The sequence below is a fragment of the Leptodactylus fuscus genome, chromosome 5, assembly GCF_031893055.1.
Source record: "Leptodactylus fuscus isolate aLepFus1 chromosome 5, aLepFus1.hap2, whole genome shotgun sequence".
In the NCBI taxonomy this organism is placed as follows: domain Eukaryota; kingdom Metazoa; phylum Chordata; class Amphibia; order Anura; family Leptodactylidae; genus Leptodactylus; species Leptodactylus fuscus.
Genome location: NC_134269.1, coordinates 35385186 through 35398284, shown reverse-complemented (window position 1 = coordinate 35398284; position 13099 = coordinate 35385186). Strand labels below are relative to the sequence as shown.

The 13099-nt window shown below is 42.7% G+C and overlaps 1 protein-coding gene across 1 annotated transcript in view; it reads right to left on the bottom strand.

Annotated features, from left to right (window-relative positions):
- The window catches only part of KCNIP3 (potassium voltage-gated channel interacting protein 3), a 62012-nt gene extending 55184 nt beyond the window's left edge, over window positions 1-6828 (bottom strand). Inside the window, exon 1 of the mRNA XM_075272880.1 lies at window positions 6770-6828. Within this exon, the coding sequence (XP_075128981.1) occupies window positions 6770-6775 (6 nt within the window). The 5' untranslated portion in view covers window positions 6776-6828. The remainder of the gene's footprint in view (window positions 1-6769) is intronic.
- Between the last annotated feature and the right edge of the window lie 6271 nt (window positions 6829-13099).

The following is a 13099-nucleotide window of genomic DNA, read 5'->3' as shown; positions in this document are numbered from 1 at the left end:
AGACATAATGTCTCTGGCCTAAGAAGAAGAAGTAGAGTTCATCCAAGGAATGAAAAGTCTTCAAGCAGCTGATTATCTTGGGTCCTGGGTGTCGGAATCTACCAATCTAATATTGATGGTCTTTTGAATGAATATCATTGTACTGGAAAATCCCTTTAAAATTAACTGATCTACTTCAATGTCACGTGTCACTCCATCTCCAAGTGGTTCCTGTAAGGAATATGTTAATAAATGTAAGCTTCAATAAGTTGCAAGAGATGAGTTAGAATGGTTTGCTTGCATGTGTGACCTACAATATGAGACACGGCCAAGTGCATCTTTGGAAAAAAAGGTGACCCCTTTAAAAAAAAAAAAAAGAGGGGGCACCATCTCATTTAAATGGGACAGGGACGCAGGAGACAGAAGCCATACACATCCCACTCTGATCAACACTAGACACAATGAGAAGAATGCAGCGAGGGTGCTCCAGAGATTGAGAGAATTGGGTCTATTCATCAGAGGTTCCCATTTATCTCTTGGAGGATAAATACGACTTATTATTATCTTATTCTATGCAGCTTGTTCTTCAAAGTGGTTAAAATAGCTTCCCTCTTCCTGCAAGATAGCAAAATAACCTTTGAAGAACAATGAGAAAGGGAAGAAAGTGAGAGAGTCCGCCATGGAGGGAGATAAACACTGGCAAATGAGGCTGGCTGGGGGGTTCAAAGAGGAGTAAATGAGAGCGAGGGGGCGGCCCGCACAAATAATTTCCATGCACGTTTAGTCACAGTCTTATGATGAGAAGTACGGCTTCTCAGTTATGGGGTCATTTCTGGGCCACATTGGAAATTAACTACCTGCAGGCGGAGACGCTTCAGTATCTGCTATTCTACTTTCTGTGCACTTTTGATGTCAACTTTTTCTCCGTAGTACCGCGATTCTCGCAGCGGATTATTATGTGTTACCTCTGCAAATGATTAATAAAATTGTTCTTAAACGTTTATGCCAAGTTTGCAAGTTATCAGGATCCACAGGTCCAAGCAATCCGACCCCACTGATCATGAGAATGGGGTCCCATCTCCCCTTATGAGCACAGAGGCAGGTAATACAGTGATGCTCCTGCGCCATTCATCCCTATAAATCTAGGAAAGACAGCGCTCATCTGTCTCCAGCAGTTCCTTAAAGGAATACTCAAGAGTTATCCCTTCTATCCAGTGGCAGGACTCAGACAGAAAAGACTATGGTACCCTTCAAATTTCAGTGTCTTCTGCTGGACTATTATTGATGCCTGGTCCACTAGAGCAGTGGTCCCCAACCATTTTTCCACCAGGGACCAGTTTCAGGAAGACAATTTTTCTATGGCCCGGTGGGGGCAGGAAGGGGTGTGGATGGGGGAGGGGAAGGGGTGTGGTTGGGGCAGGGTTAAGCATGGGGGTGTAGATTACTGATGACGGACACTACAGGTTATGAAGATGGCTACTGATGACGGACATCACTCCTAATGCTGCTATTAACTTCACTACAGCCTCACTACAGCTACATTACACGTCACAGGGACAAGTGACGTGTAATGTAGTTGCCCAAAGTTTGGTAGGCGAGTGCGGGGTGGAGCCAAGACCCGCTGCATGTCCTGCATAGTACTAGAATCCCGGACATACAGCGGGTCCCGACTCAACCCCGCACTTTGCTCACCTTATCCCGATGAGCAACAACCATGCGTCAGTGTTGTGGAGCCGGCTGGCGGGTCCTGGCTCAACCCCGGGCACTCCATAGCAGCTGCTGACTCCTCGCCGCCGGTATGCGGACCGCTGCAATATGCCCCGCGGCCCAGTACTGGTCCGCGGACCGGCGGTTGGGGACCCCTGTGCTAGAGGATCCTCTGGTTCTCTGGTGGGCTAATGCAATACTGTATGACCCCAAAGATTAAACTAAAGTTCATTTTTAAGCATACAGACCCTTACTTATAACCCTTGACATAAATATTTGTCTATTTGTCTAGTCGAGATCATATTTCTTAATTTTAACCAATTGCTATAGATTTATATGAACTAAAGGGGGGGGGCTTCTCCTGTACCATGGGTAGGTAACCTATTTTTGCATGGTATACTGATTTAAATTTAAAAAAAAATCACAGATGAGGAACTCAGAGTGTCGGGGGCAATAATTGTAAGGATGACGACCTCTATACTAAAGTCATATACTACATAACCATACACAGAAGTGCTGCAACAAGATGCTTCTGGACATATGCGCTTACTGCTGTTTCCCAAGATACACCCGTATTTTCCCACTAAAAGCAATGAAAGTACATGTACAGCCAACAATTATTGGTAAATGTATGTGTCCAGGAGCACCGGATGGCTGTTCTATCGGAAAACTGTGGGGTTTTTTGTGAAAAAACACACCATCATACAGAATAATGTCCCATAGTAGCCCTCCACATAGTATGATGAATCAGTGGCCCCTCCACATGTTAAAATATTTCATAGTGGTCCCCCCATACAGCATAAAGTCCCATAGTGGCCTCCATACAGTTTGACGATTTGCAGTAGCCTGTTCACACAATATAATGTCTCATGGTGGCCCCTCTACACAGTGTAACGTCACATAGTGGCCCCTGCACACAGTATAATGTCCCATAGTGGCCCCCCACACACAGTATAATGTCCCATAATGACTCCACCACACAGTATAGTGTCACATAGTGGCCCCTGCACACAGTATAATGTCCCATAGTGGCCCCCCACACACAGTATAATGTCCCATAATGACTCCACCACACAGTATAGTGTCACATAGTGGCCCCCCACACACAGTATAATGTCCCATAATGACTCCACCACACAGTATAGTGTCACATAGTGTCTGAAATTTCCCCACTGTGGGACTATTAAAGGATTATCTTATCTTATCTTATCTTATAGTGGCCCCTGCACACAGTATAATGTCCCATAATGACCCCTCCACATAGTATAATGTCACATAGCGGCCCCTCCACACAGTATAATGTCCCATAGTGGCCCCTCCACACAGTATAATGTCCCATAGTGTCCCCCACACACAGTATAATGTCCCATAGTGCCCCCCCTACAGTATAAAGTTCCATAGTGGCCCCTGCAAACAGTATAATGTCCCATAGTGGCCCTCCACACAGTATAATGTCACATAGTGGCCCCTACACACAGTATAATATCCCATAGTGGTCCATCCACACAGTATAACGTCCGATAGTGACCCCTCCGCATGGTATGTCCCATAATGGCCCCTTCACATAGTATAATACCCATATTGGCCCCTCCACAGAGTATAGTATCCAGTGGTGTAACTAGGAATGACGGGGCCACGTGGCGAACCCCATTTTAACATGCCCCATACTGACCCATGCACCCAATATTATGCCCCATAGTGACCCCTGCACACAGCATTATACCCCATAGTCGCCCCTTCACCCAGTATTATGCCCCACTGTGGACACCCGTGAACAATTATTGTAGTTTGGGGTCTTTTCAGACCCCAGAGTATAATAATCGTAGACCCATGGGGGATATAAACATAAAAAAACACTATTACCTATCCCTGCGCTGCCCGCTGACAGCGGCCATCTTCAATGACATCCGGGACGTCACGTGACCCGGGGGGGGCCTGCGTTGCAACGCATAAGGACGCAGGCCCCAGTTATGTGACGTCTGAGACGTCACACAAGTAGGCTCGAAACCTGGAGTGCGGAGAGGTAAGCAACAGTGTTTTTTATGTTACCTTACCTCTCCTGGGCCTCCGATCATTATACTTGGGGGTCTGAAAAGACCCCCGAGTATAATAATATAATTTGTGGGGCCCGTGGCATCACTTATCGATCCCGGTCACTGCCAGGATCGGTAAGTAAATAGGGCCCGTTACTGGCTGGAGTAACTCCAGGCAGTAACAGCCTATTAAAAAAAAAACCTCAGCGATAGAGGCTGTCGCCGGGCCCCCTAATGTCCCGGGCCCTGTGGCAGCCACTACTGCTGCTACCCCGGTAGTTACGCTCCTGATAGTATCCCATAGTGGCCTAGCGAATTTTTTGAAAATTTCAGGTTCAGCTGAACCTGAAATTTTTGAGGTTTGGCTTTTTTTGCGAGCTATTGTACTCTGGGGTCTCTCCAGGAGAGGTGATCAAACAAAAAATAATATTACTCATCTTCCCTGGACTCAGACACGGCTCCCTGTTCTCTTCTGCGCTTTTGCCTGACGTCTACCGCTTACCGTCTTAGGGGTCATGTCAGCGTCATTTCGCTGGACTGCCATGCCAGGGAAATCTATCCCGTATGCCATTCTTGGCACATGGTATGGGGTTGCCAACCCCTGTCCTATACAGTGCCTTAATGTATTTGTTGTCACCAAGAGTATCAAGGGAGCAATGTCTGGAATTTAGTTCCACGTTTTCCATCTCCCATGGTTCTAGCACCAACATTTTCTGTGGCACTTTACAGAGATTGCCACCATTCCCTGCCACGATCTGTTTATCCTATACTTAGAAGACATATATACATGTATATATGTACTAGGGTCAGTTACATAGGAAGCTACTGAATGTACTAATATGTTTTTGGAGTGTGGGAAGAAAGAACCCAGGACCCCATGTTAGGAGGCAATAGTGCTAAATACTGATCTGCTGTGCTGCTTGACTCTCAGGGTACCCAGCACCATCTTCCTGTATCATTCATCTATTTCCCATGAGGAATAGGTGCCATTTTAATTATTATATAGGGTTCCCAATCTACATTCCCTATAGTATGTGTTTGGTGTGTGGGAGGAATCCGGAGTACCCAAAGAAAACCCACACAAACACGGGAATAGCATGCAAACTCCTTGCAGATGTTGTCCTTGGATGAATTTGGAACCTAGGACTCCTAGGACTGTAGTGCTGACCACTGAGTCACTGGGCAAACAAAGCTTCACATCCATTGGTAAACTGGTTCTGAATTTGTATCTGAAGTTGTCACCTTTCCACCATGGATAAGCCCTATCACTAAAGACCAAAGCAACAGTTATGGCTTACCAAGAGTAAGAGTAAGGATACACATCTGGGCTTTTTATGAAACTCTTTAAGTCAAAACCTATAGTAAATGATGTTCTTTATAGGTTCTCAATCTGACACTTATCACCCATTTCTAATGACAAAACCACGCATTTCAAGAATTTGTGAATTGATTTCTTAAAGTTCTTTAGAGAAGCCTTTGAGAGAAAACACCAAAAAAAACCTTACCCAGAGCACACTATGTTCTGAAAAAAATGCCACCAATGCCAAATGTGCTACAAAAATGGCAAAAACAGTGGCCCAGATTTACTATTGTGTTTCCAACTAGACTTTAACGTAAACCTTAGCCTCTGCATCTGGACGCAGGGAGTTTAAACTGAAATGTTGTTGACTTGCTAGACATTTGGGCATGGCTTTTCAGGAAAGCAGAGAGGTTTAAATCCAGAAAAAAAAGCCCAAATTGCACCAAAATTTGCGATAAAATTGTGGCTCAAAGTAAACCAACTAAATGGTGGTATCATCATAGAATAGAAAGTCTACAGATATGCCAGATTTGTTACCTAGCACCAGTCACTGTGATAAATCTGGTGTATTTTCAGACTGCCTGTCTAAGGCTAAGTTCACAGTTGCGACAGACCTCCAGGGGACCTGAATGACGGAAAGCCTATCCACTAAAGCAGCAGTTACTGGTGGATACCCACAGTGTGATCGGCGGACCAAACAAGTCCTCTATCCTCGATTTTAGGCAGAATCTGCGACAGATTCCGACACAGATGTGAACATAGTCTAAGTTTACACTATCCAATTATTAGTAAATCTGGGACAGTTTTAGAGATTTTTTAGTAATTTGCTATTGACTTGTAGAAAATGTAGTTACAGTATAAAAAAAAGCCAAAAAATGCCTAAAAATGTAGGGGGCAACACGGTGGCTCAGTGGTTAGCCTTGCAGCGCTGGAGTCCTGGGTTCGAATCCTGCCAGGAACAACATCTGCAAGGAGTTTGTATGTTCTCCCCGTGTTTGTGTGGATTTCCTCCCATTATACAAAGACATACTGATAGGAAAAAAAATGTACATTGTGATCCCTATATGGGTCTCACAATCTACATAAAAATAAAAAATAACACACAAAAAATGTAGTGAATTCTGTGCTGTGTGAATTTAACCTAATAATGCAGAAGCCAGCAAAGCTCAAATTCACTAAATTGTAGAATTTCAGGTGATTTTATAGAGTGGAATAATACAATAAGCCACATATGTAGCAGTGCTGAAGTTGTTGTGCATGGTTTGTATAAAAATTTAGATAATTGTGCTGTCCTTTGCATTAACACATGTACAATATTCCCATCATTATGTAGCAGAGCTGAAGTTGTTGTGCATAGTAAAGTATAGAAATTTAGATAATATGATGTGTTTATGCGCTGTCCTATGCGATATCCCCATCATCACATCTGTAGCTATCGGAAGGACAAGTGACCAGCAAGTGACAAGTACAAAGACGTTCTGCATCCTTCTGATCTTCACCGCATGCACTCAATAGGAACGCATTCATGAACTCATCCTACAGGACCGGGAACCTAGAGGAAGCCTTGTGCACTATATATCCTTTCCATGAACCGTGAGATACTGATGGAGAGAAGTGTGGGAACATATATGGGAATGGAAGGAAAGAAAGGAGCAGAGAGGAAACTGAAGACATAGCCGGCAATGATAATATGGAGTTAGAAGTAGATGGCCATATACAGGACCCTACAGCGAGCGGACCCTTCTCTTACCTGCATGGTAACTGGAGATGGAGTAGCGGAAGGATGCTGGGAGCCTGGAATAGTGTGACAATGGTCTCCTCTCCTCGCAGGCTCTTATCCAAGTCTCCAGGAAAAAAAAAAAAAAAAGCTTCTTTTGTATTAACCGTTTGTTCACCGCACTCCTTGAGCCACCCCGCCACGTCTTATTCCATCTATAGCCGGTATTTCCACAAGAGCACAATTTCCCACAAAGATTAAAGTGATATTTCTTCTCCTCGTCTTCCTACTAATGGATGATAATAACCAGAACCACAATTATACCTAGTGCTGAATATTCTCAGCTTTATCTAGGCAAGTAGAGGAATTTTTGTAGGTCTCGAATTCTCTCATTTTTGTATTTCCCAGAAGAATTTCCAGAATAATATCAATTTAACATGAATTATTTATGTATTTAGTGAATGAAAAGGGCTCATTGATACTATTGATACTACTATAGAAGAATACACAGTATTATAGGTAGCACATGGTAATAGGGGCCCCGATACATATCTTGCATGGTGGCTAGGTACGCCTCCGTTACGCCTATGAAGTTGGGGTTCTGGTAGAAATCACAAGTGATGGGTTACTAAATGAATGTATGCAGATTATTAATAGGGTAGTGATATATGACATATAGCAGAGCTGAGTTTGTACTCACGTTGCGGAGCGCAACTTATAAAACGCCGTGGGAAAAACCGCAGCGGAAACGCATTACAATTTTTTTTCATTGGGTTTCTGATGCATTTTTCTCTGTGGTTTTAATTCCCTTATTAAATCTATAAAGTAAACACAAACGTTTCGCAACGTGGGGCCTTAACCTAACGGATCCTATCACAGTGTCACAAGGTGTTACATAGGACTGCAGATAAAACTGATCACATATGTCCTATATTTTATGTTCAGTCGTATGATCGAGTCTGTTTCCATAGCATTTATGGTCTCTGTTTAACATATATGATGGAACTTGACCGCCATACAGTCACATACATCGCTTGTAGGGTGCCATTGTAAAAAAATATGTATATACCTTTACATTTTTTTTAAAATTTTTTTAATTAGATGTCATTGTATGGAATAGCATCAACTTTCGGCATGACAACTGTTGTGGAACTACAAGTCCCAGCATACCCTGCTCAGCTCTTCTATTAGCTTCCCATAGAAGTGAATGGAGCATGCTGGGAATTGTAGTTTCGGAGCAATCCTGATATAGATTATATCTAGAGATGAGCAAACACTGTTCGGACGTATTGGGGGGCTGAGATGACATCGAAACGTAAGAGGGTCCTAACTCAGAGCAGTAGGTTACTTGCCGAAACGGAGACAAGGGTGAGGCAGCACGAGACGGCGGGAAAATACATTGGTGACATTATAGGAATTCTTCGGGCCGCCATGATAAATTTGACTGGTTAGGCCCAACACTGGACACCCGGGTCCGACATTTACTAGGTCTTTATAAATAACGTCATGATGAAGCGACAAATTCATCTCTGCACGTCTGAATACCAAGCTAACTACATACGGTAGCTATATACTACTGAGGATATAACCCACTAGTGAAGATATCTCAGGCGCTACGCAGACTATCACGCTGGAAAGTAACGCAGATAATCTGCAGCATCCTACACCCACCCTCACATCTCCATGGTAACCCAAGTACTAAGACCCACACATCAAGAGTGGGGGCCCTAATGTGAAATATGCCTTATTAACCCAAACCCATCCATGTATGTGCGCCTCAGATCGGGTGCAGGCTCCGCTCACTCCGAGCTATTTTTAATGCAGGGACTAAAATAGATGAGGTTCTGTTAGCGGAGTAACACTATTCACACAGACAGCCAGAAGACCATTATTATTATTATGGGTTTTTTTCCTTCAGAACTTGTGCAGCCAGGAGGGCAGATAGACACGAGCGCGGCTTGATGGGAACGAGAGGATTCGGCTAAGTACATTAGGGAATTGTATTTCAGAAGGAAGAGTCTCAGTATAACAGCCGTGCGTGAACATCCGAGGATATAGAAGGGTATTACTGGCAAGGGCAAGCGCCGTTCCTAGAGGAAAGAGGGGGTGAGATGTAGCTATCCGTATAATATTACACTTTATTATAGACATAGCATAGTACTCTACCGATACAAGACATAGATAGGCCAATAAACACTGACGCAAAAGTGTCTAAAAGAAAAACCGTCTTATCAACCAATCAGAACTCGGCTTTTATTTCCTAAACTCCGGTCTTAAAATGAATGCTACGCTGTGATTGGTTATACAACTGGGGTTCAAAAAGGTTTCTCTCAATAGGCCTTATAGCTCTGTAGTGATCTAAAACTTCAGGAGTCGTACAATTGAGAATGAAACTAGGCCACAGGATGGGAAGCTAGCTTATGTTCCTGTCAAGGGAACGGGCAACGTATTGATCCAACATAGAGACATTTAGTCTCTAAGTTGGATCATAGTGTAGAATACTCTTAGGGCTCCTAGGAACCTAAAAGCGTTCTACACTGTTTTATAGATAGGTTCCTAGGAGTCCTGACAGTGTTCTACACTATGTTTTATAGATAGGTTCCTAGGAGCCATGACAGTGTTCTACACTATGTTTTATAGATAGGTTCCTAGGAGCACTGACAGAGTTCTACACTGTTTTATAGATAGGTTCCTAGGGGCCCTGACAGTGTTCTACACTATGTTTTATAGATAGATTCCTAGGAGTCCTGACAGTGTTCTACACTGTTTTATAGATAGGTTCCTAGGGGCCCTGACAGTGTTCTACACTATGTTTTATAGATAGGTTCCTAAGAGTCCTGACAGTGTTCTACACTATGTTTTATAGAAAGGTTCCTAGGAGCCCTGACAGTGTTCTACACTATGTTTTATAGATAGGTTCCTAGGAGTCCTGATAGTGTTCTATACTATGTTTTATAGAAAGGTTCCTAGGAGCCCTGACAGTGTTCTACACAATGCTTTATAGATAGGTTCCTAGGGGCCCTGACAGTGTTCTACACTATGTTTTATAGATAGGTTCCTAGGAGTCCTGACAGTGTTCTACACTGTTTTATAGATAGGTTCCTAGGGGCCCTGACAGTATTCTACACTATGTTTTATAGATAGGTTCCTAGGAGCCCTGACAGTGTTCTACACTATGTTTTATAGATAGATTCCTAGGAGCCCTGACAGTGTTCTACACTATGTTTTATAGATAGGTTCCTAGGAGCCATGACAGTGTTCTACACTATGTTTTATAGATAGGTTCCTAGGAGTCCTGACAGTGTTCTACACTATGTTTTATAGATAGGTTCCTAGGAGCCCTGACAGTGTTCTACACTATGTTTTATAGATAGGTTCCTAGGAGCCCTGAAAGTGTTCTACACTATGTTTTATAGATAGGTTCCTAGGAGTCCTGATAGTGTTCTATACTATGTTTTATAGAAAGGTTCCTAGGAGCCCTGACAGTGTTCTACACAATGCTTTATAGATAGGTTCCTAGGAGCCCTGACAGTGTTCTACACTATGTTTTATAGATAGGTTCCTAGGAGCCCTGACAGTGTTCTACACTATGTTTTATAGATAGGTTCCTAGGAGCCCTGACAATGTTCTACACTATGTTTTATAGATAGGTTCCTAGGAGCCCTGACAATGTTCTACACTATGTTTTATAGATAGGTTCCTAGGAGTCCTGATAGTGTTCTATACTATGTTTTATAGATAGGTTCCTAGGAGCCCTGACAGTGTTCTACACAATGCTTTATAGATAGGTTCCTAGGAGCCCTGACAGTGTTCTACACTATGTTTTATAGATAGGTTCCTAGGAGTCCTGACAGTGTTCTACACTATGTTTTATAGATAGGTTCCTAGGAGTCCTGATAGTGTTCTATACTATGTTTTATAGATAGGTTCCTAGGAGCCCTGACAGTGTTCTACACAATGCTTTATAGATAGGTTCCTAGGAGCCCTGACAGTGTTCTACACTATGTTTTATAGATAGGTTCCTAGGAGCCATGACAGTGTTCTACACTATGTTTTATAGATAGGTTCCTAGGAGTCCTGACAGTGTTCTACACTATGTTTTATAGATAGGTTCCTAGGAGCCCTGACAGTGTTCTACACTATGTTTTATAGATAGGTTCCTAGGAGCCCTGACAATGTTCTACACTATGTTTTATAGATAGGTTCCTAGGAGTCCTGATAGTGTTCTATACTATGTTTTATAGAAAGGTTCCTAGGAGCCCTGACAGTGTTCTACACAATGCTTTATAGATAGGTTCCTAGGAGCCCTGACAGTGTTCTACACTGTGTTTTATAGATAGGTTCCTAGGAGCCCTGACAATGTTCTACACTATGTTTTATAGATAGGTTCCTAGGAGCCCTGACAATGTTCTACACTATGTTTTATAGATAGGTTCCTAGGAGTCCTGACAGTGTTCTACACTATGTTTTATAGATAGGTTCCTAGGAGCCCTGACAGTGTTCTACACAATGCTTTATAGATAGGTTTCTAGGAGCCCTGACAGTGTTCTACACTATGTTTTATAGATAGGTTCCTAGGAGTCCTGACAGTGTTCTACACTATGTTTTATAGATAGGTTCCTAGGAGTCCTGATAGTGTTCTATACTATGTTTTATAGATAGGTTCCTAGGAGCCCTGACAGTGTTCTACACAATGCTATATAGATAGGTTCCTAGGAGCCCTGACAGTGTTATACACTATGTATTATAGATAGGTTCCTAGGAGCCCTGACAGTGTCATACACTATGTTTTATAGATAGGTTCCTAGGAGTCCTGACACTGTTCTACACTATGTTTTATAGATAGATTCCTAGGAGCCCTGACAGTGTTATACACTATGTATTATAGATAGGTTCCTAGGAGCCCTGACAGTGTTATACACTATGTTTTATAGATAGGCTCCTAGGAGCCCTGACAGTGTTCTACGCTGTTTTATAGATAAGGTCCTAGGAGCCCTGACAGTGTTCTACACTATGTTTTATAGATAGGTTCCTAGGAGCCCTGACAATGTTCTACACTATGTTTTATAGATAGGTTCCTAGGAGCCCTGACAATGTTCTAAACTATGTTTTATAGATAGGTTCCTAGGAGCCCTGACAGTGTTCTATACTATGTTTTATAGATAGGTTCCTAGGAGCCCTGACAGTGTTCTACACAATGCTTTATAAATAGGTTCCTAGGAGCCCTGACAGTGTTCTACACTATGTTTTATAGATAGGTTCCTAGGAGTCCTGACAGTGTTCTACACTGTGTTTTATAGATAGGTTCCTAGGAGTCCTGATAGTGTTCTATACTATGTTTTATAGATAGGTTCCTAGGAGCCCTGACAGTGTTCTACACAATGCTTTATAGATAGGTTCCTAGGAGCCCTGACAGTGTTATACACTATGTATTATAGATAGGTTCCTAGGAGCCCTGACAGTGTCATACACTATGTTTTATAGATAGGTTCCTAGGAGTCCTGACACTGTTCTACACTATGTTTTATAGATAGATTCCTAGGAGCCCTGACAGTGTTATACACTATGTATTATAGATAGGTTCCTAGGAGCCCTGACAGTGTTATACACTATGTTTTATAGAAAGGCTCCTAGGAGCCCTGACAGTGTTCTACGCTGTTTTATAGATAAGTTCCTAGGAGCCCTGACAGTGTTCTACACTATGTTTTATAGATAGGTTCCTAGGAGCCCTGACAGTGTTCTACACTCTGTTTTATAGATAGGTTCCTAGGAGCCCTGACAGTGTTCTACGCTGTTTTATAGATAAGTTCCTAGGAGCCCTGACAGTGTTCTACACTATGTTTTATAGATGGCTTTCTAGGAGCCCTGACCGTATTCTACACTATGTATTATAGATAGGTTCCTAGGAGCCCTGACAGTCTTCTACACTATGTTTTATAGATGGCTTCCTAGGAGCCCTGACAGTGTTCTACACTATATTTTATAGATAGGGTCCTAGGAGCCCTGACAGTGTTGTACACTATGTTTCATAGATAGGTTCCTAGGAGCCCTGACAGTGTTCTACACTATGTTTTATAGATAGGTTCCTAGGAGCCCTGACAGTGTTCTACACTATGTATTATAGGTAGGTTCCTAGGAGCCCTGACAGTGTTCTACACTATGTTTCATAGATAGGTTCTTAGAAGTCCTGACAGTGTTCTACACTATGTTTTATAGATAGGTTCCTGGGAGCCCTGACAGTGTTCTACACTATGTTTTATAGATAGGTTCCTAGGAGCCCTGACAGTGTCATACACTATGTTTTATAGATAGGTTCCTAGGAGCCATGACAGTGTTCTACACTATGTTTTATAGACAGGTTCC